This window comes from Heterodontus francisci, chromosome 24 (assembly GCF_036365525.1).
Source record: "Heterodontus francisci isolate sHetFra1 chromosome 24, sHetFra1.hap1, whole genome shotgun sequence".
NCBI classification, from domain to species: Eukaryota; Metazoa; Chordata; class Chondrichthyes; order Heterodontiformes; family Heterodontidae; genus Heterodontus; species Heterodontus francisci.
The window spans coordinates 59,462,449-59,487,227 of record NC_090394.1 but is presented as its reverse complement, the minus strand read 5'-3'; the positions used below and the strand labels follow the sequence as shown (position 1 = coordinate 59,487,227).

Genomic DNA, 24,779 nt, shown 5'->3' with positions numbered 1-24,779 from the left:
CATCTTTGAGATCCAGGCCATAATTGAAGCCTGAACTGCACCCACTGCCCGCCGTAGAGCCCACTTCCACCTTTCTGGGGGCCGGTACACCACTTTTCACTCAAGGCACCAGCTTCTAACTTTACCCCGCAAGGCTGAGAATGTGGGGTCTCCCGGCATAGGAGGTACCTGCCTCAGCCCATCCCTCTCACTCAGATGCCTTTGTACAGGGAAGAAGTAGAAACCCCCACATAAGGCCCGGAATCTGTGGTGTCCAGCTCCTGGCAGAGTTTCTGGCCTTTCTGCTGGATAATAGCAGAGGAACTTTGGCACCACCACCCATATAACATTAATTGGTACCCCCAGATGCCGTAAACAATTCGATTAAATCCTTTTTGTATTTATAAAATGGACCAGAACAGACCGCCTCCCCAAAGGAATTGCAAAGATTTTTTTTTCTTCGTTTGGGGGATGTGAGCATCGCTGGCTAGGTCAGCATTTATTGCCTATCCCTAATGGCCCTGGAGAAGGTGGTGATTTGAATATCTCTATTAAATCTCCTCTTAACCTTCGCTGCCCTAACATCTCAGGGCTTTAATACACTGCAATCTTTGAGTTAAACATCTATTTTGAATTTATGTAAAAGCAACTGTATGAGTATAGATTTGTGGGTCTAATCCTTTTTTGTTATTCGTTCATAGGATGTAGGCGTTGCTGGCTAGGATTTTTTTTCTTCGTTTGGGGGATGTGAGCATCGCTGGCTAGGACAGCATTTATTGCCCATCCCTAATTGCCCTTGAGAAGGTGGTGGTGAGCCGCCTTCTTGAAACACTGCAGTCCATGTGGGGTAGGTACAGCCACAGTGCTGTTAGGAAGGGAGTTCCAAGATTTTGACCCAGTGACAGTGAAGAAACGGCGATATAGTTCCAAGTCAGGATAGAGTGTGGCTTAGAGGGGAACTTGCAGGTGGTGGTGTTCCCATGAATCTGCTGCCCTTGTCCTTCTAAGTGGTAGAGGTCGCGGGTTTGGAAGATAGAGTTAAAAAGGCCCTGTTTGAAATGTCTACATTCTTATGTCTGCCGACACTAATGGAACAATATTAATGTCACAGAAAATGACCCAGTAGATTCCAGGGAGAATAAACCTCAATGCTGGCTTTGCTTGGTCTTCTTTAGCTATAACTCATAATTAATGTTGTGTTGAAATTATTTCATCGCGCAATGTTTGATTGAGGTTTGAACAGATATCTTGTGCCAATTTTTTCTTAATATTATACAAACTTGGGTACTGAAATTTGACTGCACCATTGACAAGAAAAAATCAGGCAGGTTGTAAAATGCCAAAATTGAATTTCACCCCTGGATTCTGGGGTAGTAGAGAAACATATTTAGAAATTATTCAGATTTGTTTTTTTTCACTATTAGATCTGACATTGAGATGGTGCCATACAGAGATGCTCATTAAAAAAGGGAACATAAAGAACGCAGGTGTATGTTCGACCAGACTAAGAGAATTGCGACATCGCACGCAGATACCCTCATGGGTCACCAGGGAATTTGAGAACCAAAGAAAAATTCTTTCCCAGATTATCCAATAACAGAGACACTGCAGACAGACTCCACCCATTAGACTAATAGGAAACTCAAGATACCCAATAGAAAGATTGGGAATTTCAGATAACCAGACAATTACCCCAATAGAGACAGGGAACTCAACCTACAGGTATCTAACTCAACTGAGGGGGACCATGGACAGCACAAGAGCTTTTGGCGACACAAAGTCACGCAACCTCCTTTATCTGTCGGAGAAGCGTCAAATTTAAACATGGAGATCTCCAGGACATTAATATTGCTATGGCTCATCAAATAAAGCAGGAAGTGACACAGATTGGGTTCTGCAAGGTCGGTTTTGTCTTTCCCTGACATTTAGTTACAGCGGGGGTCCCAATTCTAGTATATGGAATTCTAGAATTCCTGGCCAAGCTCATCCAGATCATAAACCGTAGTAATCAAGTGCTTAAATTCCAACAAAAAGTTATGATTACAAGTCCAGAGATGACAGCTATTAATGCTCACTTAGGTTTGTTGGAACAGTTTCGATTATACTACTATCTGGAGCAGTGTGTTACTTATATCTATGCAGAGCCATGGAGCAGGAGTGCTCCTCCTGGATCCATAGCATTACCATAGGCTGTTTCCAGCCCGCGATCACCCCCTTCCAATCCCCCCTCCTCCAGCATTCGCTGAGAGCGAACCAAGTGGCCCAAATTGGTCACACAGGGAGTGGCAACCTGCCTCCAGAGGCGTGACAGGCCATCGTGATAAAGATGAGGTTTGAGGACACATCAGGAGATGCTTGGGCCAACTGCTTTGGGTAGATGCTGCAGTCACACTGCCCATTTCATGCCCATATGGGTGCTAACCAATTTCCACCCCAATGTTCCTTTCCTTTACCCCTAGATCATTCTTCCTGTTAGGTAATCATTGATTGATGACAACAGAAGAAATTGAGAAATTTGCGCCATCCTGTAACTCCAACTAAAAGGAACGGATGGGGTCAAATGGCTTGGCCTGGGGATAAATGTGAATCAAATTAAACAGTATTGGAAGATTGAAGTCTCAATACTGAGAGGTTAAGCAAATAGAAATGCCTGAGTGGCCACTATTAGATTGGAGAGTCAGAGATAGACTGCGATGTGAAATATTAAGATATCAAACATCATAAAGTCTGGAATAGAAGGACTAAATAGGCTATCAAACAGGCAGGGGAATCATACAGCATCAGGATGCCAGACAGAACGGAATCAGAAAGACTACAACACTTGAGCCATTTTCTTCTCAGGCTGATTTACAGAATGGCTTTCAAGTCCTGGGCAAACTGTTGCTGTTAAACAAAATGACCCTAAACATAGATTGACAGTACAGATTACAACCTGTCTACCTACCTCCCATGGCCAGTTTAAGCACCATTCTGCAACAGTCATCAAAAACAAGATGAAGCATGTTATATTCCAGACTACCTGACACTCCATCCTGTTTGACATCCTAATATTTTCAATTTGCTCAATCTCTCAGTAATGAGACTTCAATCTTACAATTGGAATAGTTTGCTTAGACCAGCTCACTTGCCATCATTAGTTTTTTTAAAAAGTCCCAATATTTATTTCCTGAGCTACTTGAGCAGCAACAGGAGACAATACATTTCAGCGGAGGAAAAAGCAAACATACAATAGACACAGTAGTGATGTAACACATTTCATCCAGGATTACCAGATTATTCTGCAATTTCTGTGTGCATCTTGTAGTTACAGAAGAATACATGCAAGAGATATATAGATAACAGCCTACACAGAATATAGTGTGCACCTTCAGAGTTATTGGATAAAATAGAGGTGAAAAATGCACTGCACTGGATGTAGTCATCAGTTAATATTGCACACTGTTCAATGATTATAGACCTGCACTGGCACAGAACTTAAGGTGGAAACAAGAAAATGCATAACATCCACACAGCTCATTCTCTCTCCTGTCACTTCAGCTAAGAACATAAGAGTTGTCCACAATCCAGAAAATCCTGCTCATCTGGAAGATACTGTAGGCACAACAGGCAGTGAGCTAAAAGGGGAAATGTTAAAACAATAAAACCACGCTATTTTCTGTTCTAACTGCACAGTGTTTTCCGTTTGGAGTGAAGGTCCAGTTAGCTCATTTTCTGGTGTGCCCCTGACTCACTCACCTTCAGGCTACAAATAGATGGGGGCTGGCTAAGATCACTCAGATGCCAGTTGTCAGAGCCGGGAGTGATACGACCAACTTGCTGTCCACGGAGATTCCCATCCAAAACAGGAAAGAGGCCCAGCGTATTTGGCCGTTCCTTCCTACTGGGAAAGAACAACAATGTGCAATTCAAGCTTTCTATTACAATCCGCAATTCACAAATATGCAGGCTGTTGTTTAACCATTATGATTATGCAAATTTGTTATTATGAACCTTGTTAAAGACACAAACCACTTCAATGGTTTCTAAACATTACACAGCTATCAATAATAGGTAGATACATACAACTGATTCAACACAGCCACATCAATACATTGTTTTCTTACAATTTGGGATACTACAAGGTCATCAGGAATACTCAGGGTAATCACAGGAGTGAAATAACATTAAGAACATCACATAATTTCTCTGCTAAATGTAATAGTGGATGGTGGAGAACTACACGTTTCCACAGAACCCACTCCTCAGAGTGAGAGGGAGACAATCTCCTCTTTGCTCTCAGTCTGGTTTCATGCTTTTGGTGTGATTCTATGGAAAGCACGCCACTCTGGTGCTGTTCTGCACTATGCAATGAAATTATTTTCTGGACATCTGGATTCAAAGAATTGGACAGTTGAGTGCCAGTTACAGAGATTAGTACATCTATGTCTTCACAGCGATGCACCTCAATTCTACAAAAACAGAAAATCTAGGCTGCAATGTATAGCTGCTAACCTGGCTTGCCTCTTTAAGGCTACTACACAGCTATTCCCTATGGAGAAGAGGTCTAAATTGGTACTGAGGAGAAGAGTTTAATTTCTGATTGGCGAGGGTAGTTTGCAGATTGCCGGATGCTTCTACGTTTCCAGCTCCAGGTCAGAAAGAAACAATACGTCTTCCTCTTTTTGTATGTTTTTGACGCTTTGACATCTGGAGTGTGACAGGGTCCTTCAAAACTTTTATAACTGTTAAAAGAATTGGTGCAAGATCCACTCTTTTTAAGAAATTTTTTCCTCTTCCCTTTATGGATCTCCTCTTGCAAGTATCATGAACGTGCTTCCATTATAAATTTTGTTGAGGACTTGTGTTTAAAAGACTGTGGAAAATACCCGAGATGGCTGGACTTTGTTCATAAACAAACACTTACTGGAAGTCACATGTCTTAAGCTAAGTAAACAGCAGTTGCCTTGCTGGCTATTGGAGCTGTTTACAGATAAGTCACATGTCTGGGTTTATGGCTCAGAAGTTTTTTTGGTTTTGTTTTGGACTGTTTGAATGGGCAGTTGGGTGTGTATTCTGCTTAGAGAGAAGCCACCCAACTCATCCTTTGCCACCTGTGTTGAAAAATCTTCTGAGAATCCAGTGTGATACTGAATCCACTAATGCAGTAATTCTCCCAAAAAGCCTGCAAGACTACTCCACAATGTATCCGGAGCAGAACTGTTCCAGAAAAATTCCAGTGACAGCCGCCTATATGTATCCGGACACCAGAACAAAGGGCCAGCTTGAACATTCCATATCTTATCCTTTCTTTCTTCAAGCATTAACAAGTATTTAGCCTATGTATTTTTGTTTTTGTAAAGTTGATCTCGACAGAGAAAGCTTATTTTTTCTTTAACCAGCATGTGTGTGGGGCTATTTGGAAGGGAATATATTTATACTTTCATATTTCAACCTGTGTGTTAATAAGCTTTGCAACATTATTGAATAAGTCTTGTTTCATAATAAATTAATTATTTTGTTGTTTATTGAAGAAATCTGGGTGGTGGATTTGTATTCTGAAAAGGATAAAGGTATATAATTGGCCAAATCCATAACTGGTTAAAATATTTTTAAATATATGTTCTGACCAGTGGAGTAGTGAGTCTAGAGGGAGACTGTGCACTCCTCCAACCTCGGTCATAATACAAGTAATAGCATCCCCAACTAGGAAACCAGGTTCCACTTATGATACATCATACTCAGTTGCTACAAGGTGTTTTTAAAAAACTTGCATTTACACAGCACCTTTCAGGAAGCCCCAAAGCACTTTACAGCCAATGAAGTACTTTTGAAGTCCAGTCATTGTTGTAATGTATGAAACAGCAGCCTATTTGAGCACAGCAATCTCCCACAAACAGCATTGTGATAATGGCCAGACAATTTGTGTTAATATAGCTATCATTCTCTTTCCAACTCTCTAACCCTCCCTGTGGGCCAACATCTTGCTTCTGCTCAGAACTTCCATATGATGGAACTACTGAGATTGTCAACTCAACATATGGTATTTGGGATGTAGAATATTGTCCTTCCTCTTCATGGCACAGTGCATTTGATCTCCTACTTGCTGTGCCACCGTACTGCCAGGTTAACCCTTCATGTTACATAAAATTGCATAGCATTTATAGCACAGAAACAGGCCATTCAGCCCAAATGATCTATGCCAGTGCTTCTGCTCCACACGACCCTCCTCCCATCCTTCTTCATCTAACTCCATCGACATAGCCTTCTATTCCTTTCCCCTCATGTGTTTATCTAGCTTCCCCCTAAATGCATCTAGGCTAGTCACCTCAACTACTCGTTGTGGTACCAGATCCCACATTCTAACCACTCTCTGAGTAAAGCAGTTTCTCCTGAATTCCCTTCTGAATTTATTAGTGACTATCATATTTTAAACCCATACTTTGGTCCGGTGGTTCTCAAATCGGGGTCTGCAGATCCCTGGAGATCTATACAAACTTTCCAGGGGGCCCGCGAAGTAATGTGAATGTGACCCATCGCTACAATGGTGTGAATCGGGTGTCAACCAGTCCAGTTACTGGCGGTGCCCAATGACAGAAATGCCACACACCAGGCATATTATTAGCCATATTCCAGTGTAGACAGGCTGGTAAAGAGCACAGGGGTAGAAAAACATCCTGAAACACTCAGCAGCTGTACAGTGAGCAGATGAGCAGTGGATGGTCACACCTGAAACTCCCAACAGGAGGCAATGAACCTAATCCCACAGAAGAGCAGGGAGGTGTCATGCAGTGAAGTATTCAACAGGCAGATTGCTGAACCTGTAGGGTTGCCTTCCAACTGAAGGGAAAATAAAAGTTTGCACATCACCAACTACATTTACTATAATCGGACAGCCCTGGCAAAATCTCATGCATGTCCCTTTAACAGGACAATGATGAACTTCATATTCAGAAATGTAAATGTGCAAGGAGTTTATAGTATAATTTAGATGGGGTGTCTGTTATTACTAATCCATTTAAAAGGGGTCCTTCAACCAAGAACCACTGCTTTGGTCAAACTGATGCAGCCACTCCTGAAAATGAGCATCAGTCATTGCTTCCCTTGTGTTGCTTCTGCAGCGCAACATCTGTAAAACATCTGGAGCAGGGGTTTCTGCAGAGTAACATCACAAACATCTGGAGCAGGAGCTTCTGCAGAGTAACAGCACTAAAATATCTGGAGCAGCAGTTTGGAACTTCCAAACACCAGCGACATTTTCTTCCCGTCATGTTACAGCAAACCATGACAGTAATTCTTTCCCACTTAATCATTTTTGTTGATGAAACCTGCAGCTTGTAAAAGAAAAAAGAGACTGGAGAGAGAGAGAAAGACATTGAGCTACAGATAGAATAGCAGAGACATACTGAGATCGGCTTCCTCCCATTAGTTGGATCACTATTAAAGATAGTTTGGGACTTGTAAAAATAAGGCCCCTTTCATCAGTATTAAAGATGACTTTGGGTTTCTAACAAGATAAAATGGCAGAAGTTTTAATCAGGGATCCAGCTGTCGACACTTTCTGAAAGAATATTACTACCCTCTCCATGTTTGGATCTGAATTAGATTGCGTGACAGTCTAAGAAGCACATGATCCACAATGCAGAGATGGGGCCAGTTCCAAATTACTTGCTGAATTTATTTCTCTTTCCCGCTAAGACTAGGTTGGATAGTTCTAAGGTTACCCTGCTTGAAGCAGGCTGAATTCCAATTAAGCAGCAGATTTCACTGATCAGTTCCCATTTGGAGTAGGAATTTATAATTAATAAGCAATTTGAATTAAGATGCTCGAAATAAGAAACAAATTTGCAATATTTTGTAAATGGAAGGCATTTTTTTTTTTGCAGAACTTTAATTCAAAGGAGGTCATGTTAACCTAAAATAAAAGCAAAATACTGCAGATGCTGGAAATCTGAAATAAAAACAAGAAATGCTGGAACCACTCAGCAGATCTGGCAGCATCTGTGAAGAGAGAAGCAGAGTTAACGTTTCGGGTCAGTGACCCTTCTTCGGAACTGACAAATATTAGAAAAGTCACAGGTTATAAGCAAGTGAGGTGGGGGTGGGGCAAGAGATAACTTTCATTTTTAGTTATTTTTTCTTTTTTACAATCTTTTTTTTGCATTTATTTCATTTCATCTTAGTTTGTTCAGTTTGCTTACCCACTGTTTTTTTTTCAGGTTTGCACTTGCTGCTGTTCAATATTCAGTCCGTTAACACCAAATCTGTACTAATGCTTTGTCTCTCAACACACCATTAACATATTGTTTGGCTTTGCTCCATGACCTTGTCCAATCTACACCTTCTCTTTTGTTATCTCTTGCCCCACCCCCACCTCACTTGCTTATAACCTGTGACTTTTCTAATATTTGTCAGTTCCGAAGAAGGGTCACTGACCCGAAACATTAACTCTGCTTCTCTTTTCACAGATGCTGCCAGACCTGCTGAGTGGTTCCAGCATTTCTTGTTTTTATTTAACCTAACTTGGCCAGCAGGAAACTGATGGCATTGGGTCAAACAGCAGTTTGACAGCTCTCCTGATTTCATTTGCTATTGACTTCAACGGACAGTAAATGGGGTAAAACTATCAAACCAACATGTGAACCGATCCCAACAGTTTCCTGCTGAGAGGTTTAGGTTAATAGGCAGCATTTGACCGAGTATGGCATCAAGGAGCCCTAGCAAAACTGAGGTCAATGGGAATCACAGAGAAAACCTTCCGCTGGCTGGAGTCATACCTAGCGCAAAGGAAGATGGTTGTGGTTGTTGGAGGTCAATCATCTGAGCTCCAGGACAACACTGCAGGAGTACCTCAGGGTAGTGTCCTTGGCCCAACCATCTTCAGCTGCTTCATCAATGACCTTCCTTCAATCATAAGGTCAGAAGTGGGGATGTTCGCGGATGATTGCGCAATGTTCAGCACCATTCGTGACCCCTCAGATACTGAAGCAGTCCATGTAGAAATGCAGCAAGACCGGGACAATATCCAGGCTTGAGCTGATAAGTGGCAAGTAACATTTGCACCACACAAGTGCCAGGCAATGACCATCTCCAACAAGAGAGAATCTAACCATCTCCCTTGACATTCAACGGCATTACCATCGCTGAATCCCCCACTATCAACATCCTAGGGCCCACCATTGACCAGAAACTGAACTGGAGTAACCATATAAATACCGTGGCTACAAGAGCAGGTCAGAGGCTAGGAATCCTGAGGCGGGTAACTCACCTCCTGACTCCCCAAAGCCTGTCTACCATCTACAAGACACGTCAGCAGTGTGATGGAATACTCTCTACTTGCCTGGATGGGTGCAGCTCCAACAACACTCAAGAAGCTCAACACCATCCAGGACAAAGCAGCCTGCTTGATTGGCACCCCATCTACAAACATTCACTCCATCCACCACCGACGCACAATGGCAGCAGTATGTACCATCTACAAGATGCACTGCAGCAATGCACCAAGGCTCCTTAGACAGCACCTTCCAAACCCACGACCTCTACCAACTAGAAGGACAAGGGCAGCAAATACATGGGAACACCACTACCTGCAAGTTCCCCTCCATGTCACACACCATCCTGACTTGGAACTATATCGCTGTTCCTTCACTGTCGCTGGGTCAAAATCCTGGAACCCCCTTCCTAACAACACTGTGGGTATACCTACCCCAAATGGACTGCAGCGGTTCAAGGAGGCAGCTCACCACCACCTTCTCAAGGGCAATTAGGGATGGACAATAAATGCTGGCCTGGCCAGCGACACGCACATCCCATGAATGAATTTTTTAAAATTACCCCCAAAGTCTACCTCGCAGATACAATTCTGGGTTAAGGATTATGAGGGTATATTTTCCTCCTGTATGTAAAGCTCAAGAAACATTATTTTATTAAACTCATTATAAACTACTGACTGTAAAGAAATAATTTTTTCTGATCTCAACTACAGTAGAAGATATAGCCATATCGTAGCCTAGATTCTATGGCACAATGTGGGAAAATTCACAGGGAATCTAACACTGTTGTATATGCAGCTTAAGTCACTATTCTTCTACCATTACATTTGGGTTCTATCCCTTGCACTCCATACACCACTCTCAGATGGCTCGAGTGAACAAACGATTTACTCCTCCAATATCTTCTAATACCAGTCAGAACTGCGATGTAGAAATCTGATCTGAGGTGGTGCAGTTTCACTCTTTCCCTGTGGAAAAGTGCCTTGGTTTTCCTTGGCAGCTCAGCTCAGCTTGGGAGTTTACTATGTTGGGAACCAAAAGTTTTAAAAATAATAAGTGACTAAATTGCTTTTACTGGATTTTCTCCCCTCACCATGGAGATCCAATTTTTCTACACCTCTATCCCCTATCAGGATGGCCTGAGGGTCTCCGCTTCTTCCTTGAACGAAAGCCCAACCGTCCCCTCCAGCACCAACCTCCTCTGCCCGGCTGAACCTTTTCTTGCATTGAACAACTCTTTTGACTCCACTTACAAAGAACAAAGAATAGTACAGCACAGGAACAGGCCATTCAGCCCTCCAAGCCTGCGCCGATCTTGATGCCTGCCTAAACTAAAACCTTCTGCACTTCCGGGCTCCGTATCCCTCTATTCCCATCCTATTCATGTATTTGTCAAGATGCCTCTTAAACGTCGCTATCATACCTGCTTCCACCACCTCCCCCGGCAGCAAGCTCCAGGCACTCACCACCCTCTGTGTAAAGAACTTGCCTCGCACATCCCCTCTAAACTTTGCCCCTCGCACCTTAAACCTATGTCCCCTAGTAACTGACTCTTCCACCCTGGGAAAAAGCTTCTCACTATCCACTCTGTCCATGCCGCTCATAACTTTGTAAACCTCTATCATGTCGCCCCTCCACCTCTGTCGTTCCAGTGAAAACAATCAGAGTTTATCCAACCTCTCCTCATAGCTAATGCCCTCCAGACCAGGCAACATGCTGGTAAACCTCTTCTGTACCCTCTCCAAAGCCTTCATGTCCTTCTGGTGGTGTTCTGGTAGATATTTCCAGTGTTGCTATGGGAACCCATTTGGATCCCAGTTACATCGCCTTTTCATGGGATTTACAAAAGAGCATAAGAAATAGGAGCAGGAGTAGGCCATTCAGCCCCTCAAGAATGCCCCACCATTCAATAAGCTCATGGCTGATCTGTCCCAGGCCTCAACTCCTTTCGGGCCTGCTCCGCATAACCCTCGACTTCCCGAGATTTCAAACATCTATCTACCTCCTCGTTAAATACATGCAGTGATCTAGCCCCCACGGTTCTCTGAGGTAGAGAATTCCAGAGATTCACCATCCTCTGAGAGAAGAAATTCCTTCGCATCTCAGTTTTAAATGTGTGACCCCTTATTCTGTAATTATGTCCCCTAGTTCGAGATTCCTCCTCATATGGAAAAATATTCTCAACATCTACCCTGTCAAGCCACCTTAGAATCTTATATGTTTCAATAAGATCACCTTTCATTTGTCTAAACTCCGATGAATAAAGGCCTAACCTGTTTAGCCATTCTTGATAAGACAACCCCTTCATCCCAGGAATCAGCCCAGTGAACCTTTTCTGAACTGCCTCCAATGCTAGTATATCCTTCCTTAGATATGGGCACCAAAACTGTACGCAGTACTGCAGGTGTGGCCTCACCAACACCCTATACAGTTATAACAAGACTTCCCTATTTTTAAACTCTAATCCCCTAACAATGAAGGCCAAAATTCCATTTGCCTTCCTAATTACTTGCTGCACTTGCATGCTAACCTTTTGTGTTTCATGTAAGAGAACACCCAGATCCCTCGGTACTGCAGTATTTTGTAGTCTTTCTCCATCTAAATAATAATCTGCCTTTTTATTCTTCCTACCAAAGTGGATGACCTCACACTTCCCCACATTGAACTCCATCTGCCAAGTTTTTGCCCACTCACTTAACCCAGCTATATCCCTTTGCAGATTCTTTGCGTCATCACAATATGACTTCCCACCTATTTTTGTATAGTCAGCAAATTTGGATACACCACACTCTGTCCCGTCCTCCACGTCATTAATATGTAAATAGTTGAGTCCCTAGGACCGATCCTTGTGGCACCCCAAGAGTTACGGCTTTCCTACCTGAAAAATACCCATTAATCCTGACGCTCTCCCTTCTGTGTGTTAGCAAATCCTCAATCCATGCCAACACATTACCCCCAATACCCTGAGCTCTTATTTTGTGCAATAACCTTTCATGTGGCACCTTATCGAATGCCCTCTGAAAATCCAAATATACTACATCTACCAGTTCCCCTTTATCCACTCTGCTTGTTATATCCTCAAAGAACTCTAACAAATATATCAAACATGATTTCCCTACCTGATGTCTGGGGCAGCGGCGGACCTGAAAGGAACAGGGCTGAAAACCTATAAACAAAGAGCGGGGCTCAAGGCCCTTCAGCTACCTGATGTCCGGGGCAGCAGCAGGCTCTCTGACTGTTTCTGCGGGCGCTGTGTTTGGATTTAGTAAAAAAAATAGTGACATCACTGAAATTCTGGGCGCTGATTGATCAGTGGATGGCAGCTGTTATTGCCTGGGGATAACATTGATTGGAGTTTTTAAAAAAAGGTTCCTTTTAAATTAAAGCCCTAGGATAGCTGCCTGTAAATTTTCAGTATTTACTGGCTATACTAGTGCTGTTTGCATGGAGTGAGGCTGTAAGTTAAATGTGGGTATTTTCGTTAGCTGGGGGCGGTGGCAGGTGCTCTTTGGTCTTTTTCTTTCTCAGCCTCAAAGGTACAGGGAATAAAAGTTGATTGTAAATAGCTGGTAAGTTATTACACTAGCAAGTTTTTTTTTCTCATTGTTAAAGTAAGTAATGGCGGGGCAGCTTGGCCAAGTGGAATGTACCTCCTGTGCAATGTGGGAAGTCATGGAAGTGCCATGGGACCTTGGTGAACATGTCTGCAGAAAGTGTCTCCGGTTGCAGAAGCTTGAGCTTCAGGTTTCGGAGCAGGAGCAGCGGTTGGAGTCACTGTGGCGCATCCATGAGGTGGGGGACTACATGGATGGCACGTTTCAGGAGGTAGTCACGCCGGTGCCTAGGCGAGCACAGTCGGGGGCGGGAGGGGGAGGGAGGTGACTGGGTGGCTGCCAGACGGATGAAGAAGTCAGGACAGGTAATGCAGGAGTCCCCAGAGGACATCCCACTTTCTAACCAGTATTCAGTTCTGAATACCGATGAGGGAGAGGGTTCCTCTGGAGAATGCACCGAGAATCATGACCAGGATGTCATGGCTGACTCAGCTGTGCAGGGATGGAGAAAAAGGGACAAGAGGGCAATAGTGGTATGGGATTCTATGGTTAGAGGAACAGATAGGTGTTTCTGTGATCACTGATGTGATTCCAGGATGGTATGTTGTCTCCCTGGTGCAAGGGTCATGGATATCACTGAGCGGCTACAAAGTATTCTGGAGGGTGAGGGTGCACAGCCGGAGGTCGTGGTCCACATTGGTACCAATGACATGGGCTAGTGAGGACATGAATAGGAGGTTAGAGTAGATGAATGCATGGTTGGGGAGATGGTGCAGGAGGGAGGGCTTTAGATTCTTAGATCACTGGGTCTGTTTCTGGCGAAGGTGGGATCTGTATAAGATGGACGGGTTGCACCTGAACCAGAATGGGACCAGCATCCTGGCTGGAAGGTTTGCTAGAGCTGTTGGGGGGGGGGGTTTAAACTAATTTGGCAGGGGGATGGGATACAGAGTGGAAGCACAGTAAGGGGTGATGTACAATCAAATATAAATGTGAAGCTAAGTCAGATCGGAGGACAGAGTAAATGTAGACCTGTTAATGCTCAGACAAATAATGCAAGGCTGGATTGTATCCATTTTAATGCAAGGAGTTTTACTAATAAGGCAGATGAATTGAGAGCGTTGATTAACACATGGGAATATGATATTCTTGCTATTATTGAGACATGGTTGAGGGAAGGGCGGGACTGGCAGCTTAATATTCCAAGGTATAGAGTCTTCAGACGTGATAGGGGAGGGGGTACAAGAGGAGGTGGCATTGCACTGTTGATTAAAGAGACAACTGCTACAGTAAGGAGGGATGATATCTTAGAAGGTTCCTCTAATGAGGCCATATGGGTAGAACTTAAAAGCAAAAAAGGGGCTAATACTTGGCTGGGTGGGTACTACAGGCCTCCAAACAGTTAGGCAGTGGTAGAGGAGCAGATATGTAGGCAAATCTCAGAGAGGTGCAATAATAATAGGGTAATAATAGTAGGGGATTTTAACTTCCCCTATATTAGAGGGGACAGTACTAGTGCAAAAATCTTAGAGGGGGTGGAATTCTTCAAGTGCATTCAGGAGAGCTTTTTAAGCCAGCACATAGAGTGTCCTACAAGAGGAGGAGCGGTACTGGACTTAATCCTAGGGAATGAAGCCGGACAAGTGGTAGAAGTGGCAGTGGGGAAGCATTTCGGGGATACTGACCATAACTCTAAGATTTAAGGTTGTTATGGAAAAGGATATAGAGGGTCTGGAAATAAGAGTACTGAATTGGGGGAAGGCAGATTTCAATACGATAAAACAGGATCTGGCCAAAGTGAACTGGGAGCAGCTTCTTATAGGAAAGTCGACATCAGACCAGTGGGAGTTATTTAGAAGGGAAATTGTGAGGGTTCAGGTGCTGTATGTTCCAGTAAAGGTGAAGGGTAGGATGAACAGGTCAAGGGAACCCTGGATGTCAAGGGATATAGAGGATTGGATAAGGAAAAAAATGGAGAGTATGGCAAATTCAGAGCGCTGAAAACAGCGGAGGCCCTAGAGGAGTATAGAAAGTGTAGCAGAGTACTTAAAAAAGTAATTAGGAAGGCGAAGAGGGGGCATGAAAAATCACTGGCAGACAAGATAAAGGGGCGGCACAGTGGCGCAGTGGTTAGCACCGCAGCCTCACAGCTCCAGCGACCCGGGTTCAATTCTGGGTACTGCCTGTGTGGAGTTTGCAAGTTCTCCCTGTGTCTGCGTGGGTTTCCTCCGGGTGCTCCGGTTTCCTCCCACATGCCAAAGACTTGCAGGTTGATAGGTTAATTGGCCATTATAAATTGCCCCTAGTATAGGTAGGTGGTAGGGAAATATAGGGACAGGTGGGGATGTGGTAGGAATATGGAATTAGTGTAGGATTAGTATAAATGGGTGGTTGATGGTCAGCACAGTCTCAGTGGGCCGAAGGGCCTGTTTTAGTGCTGTATTTCTAAAAAAATCTCAAGGCATTTTATAAGTATGTTAGGGGCAAGAGGATAACCAGGGAAAAAGTGGGGCCCATTAGGGATCAAAGAGGCAATCTGTGTGTGGAGCTGGAGGACATAGGTGAGGTTTTGAACGATTATTTTTCATCTGTGTTCACTATGGAGAAGGACAATGTAGGTGTAGTGATAGGGAAGGGGATTGTGATATACTTGATCAAATTAACATTGAAAAGGAGGAAGTATTAGCTGTATTAGCAGGCTTAAAAGGTGGATAAATCCCCAGGCCCAGATGAGATGTATCTCAGGCTGCTATGTGAGGCAAGGGAGGAGATAGCGGTGGCTCGGACTCAAATTTTCAAATCCTCCCTGGCCACAGGAGAGGTACCAGAGGATTGGAGGACAGCAAATGTGGCACCATTATTCAAGTAGAGTAGCAGGGATAAACCAGGTAATTACAGGCCGGTGAGTCTAACATCAGTGGTAGGGAAAATATTGGAACAAATTCTGAGAGACAGGATTAATCTCCACTTGGAGAGGCAGGGATTAATCAGGGATAGTCAGCATGGCTTTGTAGGGGGAGATTGTGTCGAACAAATTTGATAGAATTTTTCGAGGAGGTGACTAGAGGTGTAGATGAGGGTAAAGCAGTTGATGTAGTCTACATGGACTTCATTAAGGTTTTTGATAAGGTCCCGCATGGGAGATTGGTTAAGAAAGTAAAAGCCCATGGGATCCAGGGTAATTGGGCAAATTGGAGTCAAAATTGGCTTAGTGGCAGGAGGCAGAGGGCGATGGTCGAGGGTTGTTTTTGCAATTAGAAGCCTGTGACCAGTGGTGTACCGCAGGGATTGGTGCTGGGACCCTTACTGTTTGTAGTGTACATTAATGATTTAGACGTGACTATAGGAGGTATGATCAGCAAGTTCGCAGATGACACGAAAATTGGTGGTGTCGGAAATAGTGAGGAGGAAAGTCAGACTACAGGACAATATAGATGGGCTGGTAAGATGGGCGGTGTGTGACAAATGGAGTTTAATCCTGAGAAGTGTGAGGTGATGCACTTTGGGAGGTCTAACAAGGCAAGGGAATATACAATGGATGGTAGGACCCTAGGAAATACAGAGGGACTGTGGTGCTTGTCCATAGATCACTGAAGGCAGCAGCGCAGGTAGATATGGTGGTTAGGAAGGCATATGGGATACTTGCCTTTATTAGCCGAGGCACAGAATATAAGAGCAGGGAGGTTATGAAGGAGCTGTATAAAATGCTGGTTAGGCCACAGCTGGAGTACTGTGTACAGTTCTGGTCGCCACACTATAGGAAAGATGTGATTGCACTGGAAAGGGTGCAGAAGAAATTCACCAGGATGTTGCCTGGGCTGGAGCATTTCAGTTATGAAGACAGGCTGGATAGGCTAGGGTTGTTTTCCTTGGAGCGGAGAAGCGATAGGAAGAAACTTTTTCCCTTACCGGAGATGTCAATAACTAGGGGGCATAGATTTAAGGTAAGGGGCAGGAGGTTTAGAGGGGAGTTGAGGAGGAACTTTTTCACCCAGATGGTGGTTGGAATCTGGAACACACTCATGCCTGAAGGGATAGTAGAGGCAGGAACACTCACTACATTCAGGAAGTATTTAGATGGGCACTTGAAACACCATAACATACAAGGCTACGGGCCAAGGGCGGGGAAATGGGATTAGTTAGGATGGGTGCTTGATGGTCGGCACTGGCGCATTGCGCCGAAGGGCCTGTTTCTGTGCTGTAAAACTCTATGACTCTATGATTCTAAAACCATGTTGACTCTGTTTGATTGCATTATGTTTTTCTAAATGTCCTGTTATTTCTTCCTTAATAATGGACTCTAACATTTTCCCAATAACAGACGTTAAGCTAACTGGTCTATAGTTTCCTGCTTTCTGTCTCCCTCCTTTCTTGAATAGGGGGCGTTACATTAGCGGTTTTCCAATCCGCTGGTATCTACCGGAATCCAGTGAGTTTTGGTATATTACGACCAATGCCTGCACTATCTCTGCAGCCACTTATTTTAAAACCCTTGGATGCAGACCATCAGGTCCTGGAGACTTTTGTCCCATCAGCTTGTTAAGCACCTTTTCCCTTGCAATAGAGATTGTTACAAGTTCCTCCCTCCCATTTACACCTTGCTCATCTACTATTGTTGGGATGTTTATAGTGTCCTCCACCGTGAAGACTGATGCAAAATATTGGTTTAAATTATCTGTCATTTCCCTGTTCCGTTATTAATTCCCCAGTCTCGCCCTCTAAGGGTCCCACACTTACTTCAGCTACTCGCTTCCTTCTAATATACCCGTAGAAGCTCTTACTGTTTGTTTTTATATTTCTTGCCAATTTACCCTCAATCAATTTTCTCCCTCTTAACTAGTTTTTTAGTCATCTGCTGCTGGTTTCTAAACAATTCCCAATCCTCCGGCCTACCACTAGCTTTCGTCGCATTGTACGCCTTTGTTTTTGATTTGATACTCTCCTTAACGTCCCATGTTATCCATGGGTGGTTTATCATTCTCTTCGAGTCCTTCCTTCTGACCGGAATAAATGTTTGCTGAGTGTTATGAAGTATCTGCTTAAAAGTCTGCCACTACTCATCTACTGACTTTCCCTTTAGTCTATTTTCCCAGCCCGCTTTAGACAACACTTTCTTCATACCTCTGTAATTGCCCTTGTTTAAATTGAATAAGTTGAAGACACTGATTTGAGACCAGAATTGCTCACCCTCAAACTGAATTTGAAATTCTACCATGTTATGATCGCTTCTCCTAGAGGATCTTTAACTACGAGATCTTTTATTCATTCAACCTCATTACACATTGCCTAATGTAAAATAGTCTGTTCCCAGGTTGGTTCTGCAATGTATTGTTCTAAGAAACAATCCCTGATGCACTCTACAAATTTGTCTTCCATGTTACCCTTGCCAATTTGATTTGCCCAGTCTATATGCAAATTAAAATCACCCATGATAATTGTACTGCCCTTCTTACACGCCTCCATTATTTCTTGGTTAATAATTTGTCCTACAGAGGCAACTCCTCGGGGGCCTAGAGACAACTTCCACCCGTGATTTCTTTCCCTTGCTATTCCTTACTTCCATCCAAACTGATTCTACATCACAATCTATTACACCTATATTATTACTCACAACTGCACTGATCCCTTCCTTTATTAACAAAGCTACCCCACCTCTTTTTCCTGTCTGCCTATTCTTCCGGAACGTTGAATATCCTTGAACACTGAGTTTCCAGTCCTGGTCATCCTGCAACCATGTCTTGGATCATTCTATGTTCCAGTCCTACTCAGGTCCCCTTCCCTCACCTCTTTTTCCTGTACATTGATGACTACAATCAATGCCTTTTCTCGTTCTCATCCCAAACTGGAAAATTTCATCAACCTTGCTTCCAATTCCCACCCTTCCCTCGCCTTCATACAGTCCATCTTCGATGCTTCCCTTCCCTGCATCAATTTATCTCCATTTTTGGGGACAAGCTGTCAACTAATATTTTCGTTAAGCCATTCTCTCAGTTTCTCCATCTCTATCACATCTGTTCTGACAATTCCACAGGTACAGATCACCCGCCAACAGATCCCCAAAGTGCACATTCTACATGTATGTGTTGGCAGTACCCTCAGACTATTCAACCAGAGGGTCCATCACAGCTAAGGGAAAACTGTGCTCATTCAACAGCTACACATGCACTTCCAGCAAGCACCACTGGATGGAGATTTGAAATTTAAAATAGATCTACCATTGGCACACATGAGGAGGAATACACAAAATGACAAGGGGGACAGTGTCAAGTTTTAAATAAAGGTTGTTAAGGGAATTTCCCCAATGACTTGCTAACTTTATCTAGTGTATAATAGCCATACATACCCCAAAGATCCCATGTTCAATCCCTGGTGAGATAAGAAAAGGAAAATTGGCCAGTTCCTGTTCGTAATCGCTATCCTGTGACCTCAAATGGCAAGATCTGCTATGATCACTTGATGATCTAATTGTCGGATGAATTCAACTATCAGGCAAAACAAATAATAAAAACAGAAAATGCTGGAAAACTCAGCAGGTTTTCATTGGCATGGATTGCTCCCACCTTTTCAGACAACAGGGGCTGGTAATAGTTCTGCTATTCCCATTTATACTTCCTCTCTACCACCCTTGCACCATAATCCCTTTTGTCATTTAATCCCCCTGCCTTCCACCCTATCACAGACCTTCCTTTTTGTTCTTTCCACCCCTGCCATTTCCTGCCTCAATACTTGCTTAAAATCTGTTACATCTCCAACTTCGTCCAGTTTCTATCTCCACAGATACTGCTTGATCTGACTCCAAAAATATAGTCTGAGAGTTTCAAATAAGAAAGGGGAAAAGATGGCCGTAGCAGATACACTTAGCAGAGCAAACCTGACAGAAGTTAATGCCTGCGATTTTACATGCGAGCTGAAAGGAACTGATCACCGTGAATCACTTTTAGTTGGAGACTCATGCTGTCAACAATTTAATCAGGCTGCAGCAGATTCAGAAGCTACAGAACAAAAAGCAGGGCAAATCCAAACCGGCCAATTATTGTCCCATCAGTCTACTCTCAATCATCGGCAAAGTGATGGATGGCATCATCAACAGTGCTATCAAGCAGCACTTACTCAACAATAACCTGCTCACCAATGCTCAGTTTGGGTTCTGCCAGGGCCACTCCAGATCATTACAGCCTTGGTCCAAACATGAACAAAAGAATTCCAGAGGTGAGGTGAGAGCAACTACTCTCGACATCAAGCAGCATCTGACTGAGTGCGGCGTCAAGCAGCCCCAGCAAAATTGAAGTCAATGGGAATCAAGGGGAAAACTTCCACTGTGTTACAAAGGTGCATCGGTGTTTTGTTAAATATATATTACGAGGATTCATTTTTGAAAGATTGAAGAAAGATTGAAGAATGAAGAAATGAGGAACAGCCTTTCCAGGAAACCACCTGACTTCCAGCAACAAGTTTTTCCGATAAACCACCTGACTTCCAGCTCAATAAACAACAGAGAACTTTGGACACCTGAAAAAGTTGCAGGGATCCCCTGTGGCCGTTCCCCTCAATAATAAATATACCGTTTTGGATACGGTTGGGGGGAACGACCTACCAGGGGAAAGCCACAGCAGCCAGGTCTCTGGCACTGAGCCTGGCTCAGTGGCTCAGAAGGGAAGGGGGGGGGGGGGGGGGGGAGAATAGGAGAGCGATAGTGATAGGAGATTCAATGGTTAGAGGAACAGACAGGAGATTCTGTGGTCGCGAACGAGACTCCCGGATGGTATGTTGCCTCCCGGGTGCCAGGGTCAGGGATGTCTCGGATCGAGTCTACAGGATTCTTAAGGGGGAGGGGGAGCAGCCAGAGGTCGTGGTACACATTGGTACCAATGACATAGCTAGGAAAAGGGATGAGGACCTGAAAAGCGAATATAGGGAGTTAGGTTGGAAGCTAAAAGGCAGGACGAGCAGAGTAGTAATCTCAGGATTGATACCGGTGCCACGTGCTAGTGAGGCTAGAAACAGGGAGCGAGTGCAGCTGAACACGTGGCTACAGAGCTGGTGTAGGAGGGAGGGCTTCAGATATGTGGATCATTGAGATACCTTCTGGGGAAGGTGGGACCTGTACAAGAGGGACGGGTTGCATCTGAACTGGAGGGGCACCAATATCCTGGGCGGGAGGTTTGCTAGAGCTCTTCGGGAGGGTTTAAACTAGTTTGGCAGGGGGATGGGAACCGGAGCTATGGATCAGTGGATGGGGTAGCTGTTGAACAGGCAGATACAGAGTGCAGAGAGTCTGTGGGGAAGGTTAGACAGTTGACAGGGCAAAGTTGCAGCCAGTATGATGGGTTGAAGTGTGTCTATTTTAACGCAAGAAGTGTCAGGAATAAGGGTGATGAACTTAGAGCATGGATCAGTACTTGGAGCTACAATGTTGTGGCCATTATGGAGACGTGGATATCACAGGAGCAGGAATGGATGTTGGATGTTCCGGGGTTTAGATGTTTCAAAAGGAATAGGGAGGGAGGGAAAACAGGTGGGGGAGTGGCATTGCTAATCAGGGATAGTATCACAGCTGCAGAAAGGGAGGTCGTCGAGGAGCGTTTGTCTACTGAGTCATTATGGGTGGAAGTCAGAAACAGGAAAGGAGCAGTCACTTTGTTGGGAGTTTTCTATAGACCCCCCAATAGAAACAGAGACACGCAGGAACAGATTGGGAGGCAGATTTTGGAAAGGTGCAGAAGTAACAGGGTTGTTGTCATGGGTGACTTCAACTTCCCTAATATTGATTGGAACCTCCTTAGTGCAAATAGTTTGGATTGGGCAGTTTTTGTCAGGTGGGTTCTGGAAGGTTTCCTGACTCAATATGTAGATAGGCCGACTAGAGGGGAGGCTATGTTAGACTTGGTGCTTGGCAACGAACCAGGCCAGGTGGCAGATCTCTCGGTGGGACAGCATTTCGGTGATAGTGATCACAACTCCCTGACCTTTACTATAGTCATGGAGAGGGACAGGAGCAGACTTTGCTTCAGTATTCACTAGTGAGAGGCACCTGGTCGTTTGTGAGGACAGCGTGAAACAGGCTGATATGCTCGAACAGGTTGAGGTTAAGAGGGAGGATGTGCTGGAAATTTTGAATGATATGAGGACAGATAAGTCCCCGGGGCCAGACGGGATATACCCAAGGATATTACGGGAAGCGAGGGAAGAGATTGCCGCGCCTTTGGCGATGATCTTTGCGTCCTCACTGTCCACTGGAGTAGTACCGGATGATTGGAGGGTGGCAAATGTTATTCCCTTGTTCAAGAAAGGGAATAGGGATAACCCTGGGAATTATAGACCAGTCAGTCTTACGTCGGTAGTGGGCAAATTATTGGAGAGGATTCTGAGAGACAGGATTTATGATTATTTGGAAAAGCATGGTTTGATTAGAGACAGTCAGCATGGCTTTGTGAGGGGCAGGTCATGCCTCACAAGCCTTATTGAACTCTTTGAAGATGTGACAAAACACATTGATGAAGGAAGAGCAGTGGATGTGGTGTATATGGATTTTAGCAAGGTGTTTGATAAGGTTCCCCATGGTAGGCTCATTCAGAAAGTAAGGAGGCATGGGATACAGGGAAACTTGGCTGTCTGGATACAAAATTGGCTGGCCCATAGAAGTCAGAGGGTGGTAGTAGATGGAAAGTATTCAGCATGGAGCTCGGTGACCAGTGGTGTTCCGCAGCGATCTGTTCTGGGACCTCTGCTCTTTGTGATTTTTATAAATGACTCGGATGAGGAAGTGGAAGGCTGGGTTAGCAAGTTTGCCGATGACACGAAGGTTGCTGGAGTTGTGGATAGTGTGGAAGGCTGTTGTAGGTTGCAATGGGACATTGACAGGATGCAGAGCTGGGCTGAGAAGTGGCAGATGGAGTTCAACCTGGAAAATTGTTAAGTGATTCATTTTGGAAGGTCGAATTTGAATGCAGAATACAGGCTTAAAGACAGGATTCTTGGTAGTGTGGAGGAACAGAGGGATCTTGTGGTCCATGTCCATAGATCGCTCAAAGTTGCCACCCAAGTTGATAGGGTTGTTATAAAGGCGTATGGTGTGTTGGCTTTCATTAACAGAGGGATTGAGTTTAAAGAGCCGCGAGGTTATGCTGCAGCTCTATAAGGCCCTGGTTAGACCACACTTGGAATATTGTGTTCAGTTCTGGTCGCCTCATTATAGGAAGAATGTGGAAGCTTTAGAGAGGGTGCAGAGGAGATTTACCAGGATGCTGCCTGGACTGGAGGGCATGTCTTATGAAGAAAGATTGAGTGAGCTAGGGCTTTTCTCATTGGAGCGAAGAAGGATGAGAGGTGACTTGATAGAGGGGTACAAGATGATGAGAGGCATAAATAGAGTGGATAGCCAGAGACTTTTTCTCAGGGCGCAAAGGGCTATCACCAGGGGGCATAATTTTAAGGTGATTGGAGGAAGGTTTCGGGGAGATGTCAGAGGTAGGTTCTTTACACAGAGAGTGGTGGGTGCGTGGAATGCACTGCCAGCGGTGGTAGTAGAAGCAGATACATTAGGGGCATTTAAGCGACTCTTGGATAGGTACATGGACTATGCCTGCAGTAGATAGTAGAATGAAGGGTAGGTAGGTAGTTTGATCTTAGAGTAGGTTAAAGGTTCGGCACAACATCGTGGGCTGAAGGGCCTGTACTGTGCTGTACTGTTCTATGTTCTATATTCTATGTAAAGAAGTGACAGGTCAAGATTGATAGAGGTCAAAAGATTGACCTCCTGTTGTCGGTTTCCCTTTTGAATTGTTTTGAGTTGGGGTAGAACTGTATAAAAAGGGAGAGAACTTCCAAAAAGAAAAGAAAATTTCCAAGGAAGGAGAGAAGACCACAACCCAGCTCAGCTTTCCAGCACCTCTCTAAAAGACCCTGAGAAGTCCACTGTGTCAACTCATCTCGTCTCCTGTCTTTGATGAAAAGCCTGCTAAATTAATTCTCAACCCCGCCTGAAAAGACCGTAGTGATCTCCTAGTGTACTCGGGGGCCAGACTAAATGCTAGTTTTGGAACACAACATATCTCATCTGCTTTCTCTTCAAGAATGAGCAAGTATTCAGTCCAAGTGTTTTTTTTGTCTGTAATAGAACTCTAAAAACAAAAATCCCTTTGTTTTTCTGGTTAACCGGTGTATGCGTGTGTGTGAGTGAGAGGGGCCAAGGTAAAAAGAGAACTTTAATATTTTAATCTGTGTGTTTATGCTTTACTTACTGGTTAAAACTTGTTTCATAATAAACTGATAATTTTGCTGTTTATTAAAGAAACCTGGTTGGTGTGTTTTATTCTGGGATAAAAATAGAGTCTATGATTGACTGTATGGGTAAGTGGGAACAAATTTAAATATAGGTTGTGACCTCTGGAGAAGTGGAACTAGAATAAAGAGTCCACTCCTCCCACTTCGTTCGTAACAACTGGCTGAAGTTATACCTAGCATAAAGGAAGATGGTTATGGTTGTTGGAGGCCAATCTTCTCAGCTCCAGGACATCGTTGCAGGAGGTGCTCAGGGCAGTGTCCATGGCTCAACTATTTTCAGCTACTTCATCAATGACCTTCCCTCCATCATAAGGTCAGAAGTGGGGTTGTCTAATGATTGCACAGTTTCAGTATCAATCAGAACTACTCAGATAATGAAGCAACCTGTGCCTGCAGAAATGCAGCAAGACCTGGACAACATTCAGGCTTGCGTTGATACATGGCAAGTAGCAATCGATGTACACAAGTGTCAGGCAATGACTATCTCCGACGAAAGAAAACCTAACCATCTCCCCTTGACATTCAATGACATTACCATCAGTGAATCCCCCACCACTAACATCCTGGGGATCACCATTGACCAGAACCTGAACTGGATCAACCACATAAATACTGTGACTATGAGAGCAGGCCAGAGCTTGGGAAATCTGCAGTGAGTATCTGACTTCCTGACTCCCCAAAGCCTATCCACCATCTACAAGGCACAAGTCAGGAG

At 44.1% G+C, this 24,779-nt stretch overlaps 1 protein-coding gene across 17 annotated transcripts in view; it reads right to left on the bottom strand.

Annotated features, from left to right (window-relative positions):
- The window catches only part of mapk8ip3 (mitogen-activated protein kinase 8 interacting protein 3), a 225,118-nt gene that overhangs the window by 119,935 nt on the left and 80,404 nt on the right, over window positions 1-24,779 (bottom strand). For 13 of the 17 annotated variants that reach the window (XM_068056312.1, XM_068056319.1, XM_068056320.1 and 10 more), the window contains one exon: window positions 3,715-3,859. In XM_068056312.1, coding sequence (XP_067912413.1) covers window positions 3,715-3,859 — 145 coding nt within the window. The remainder of the gene's footprint in view (window positions 1-3,714; window positions 3,860-24,779) is intronic. The other 4 variants (XM_068056317.1, XM_068056330.1, XM_068056327.1 and 1 more) reach the window with 1 other exon arrangement.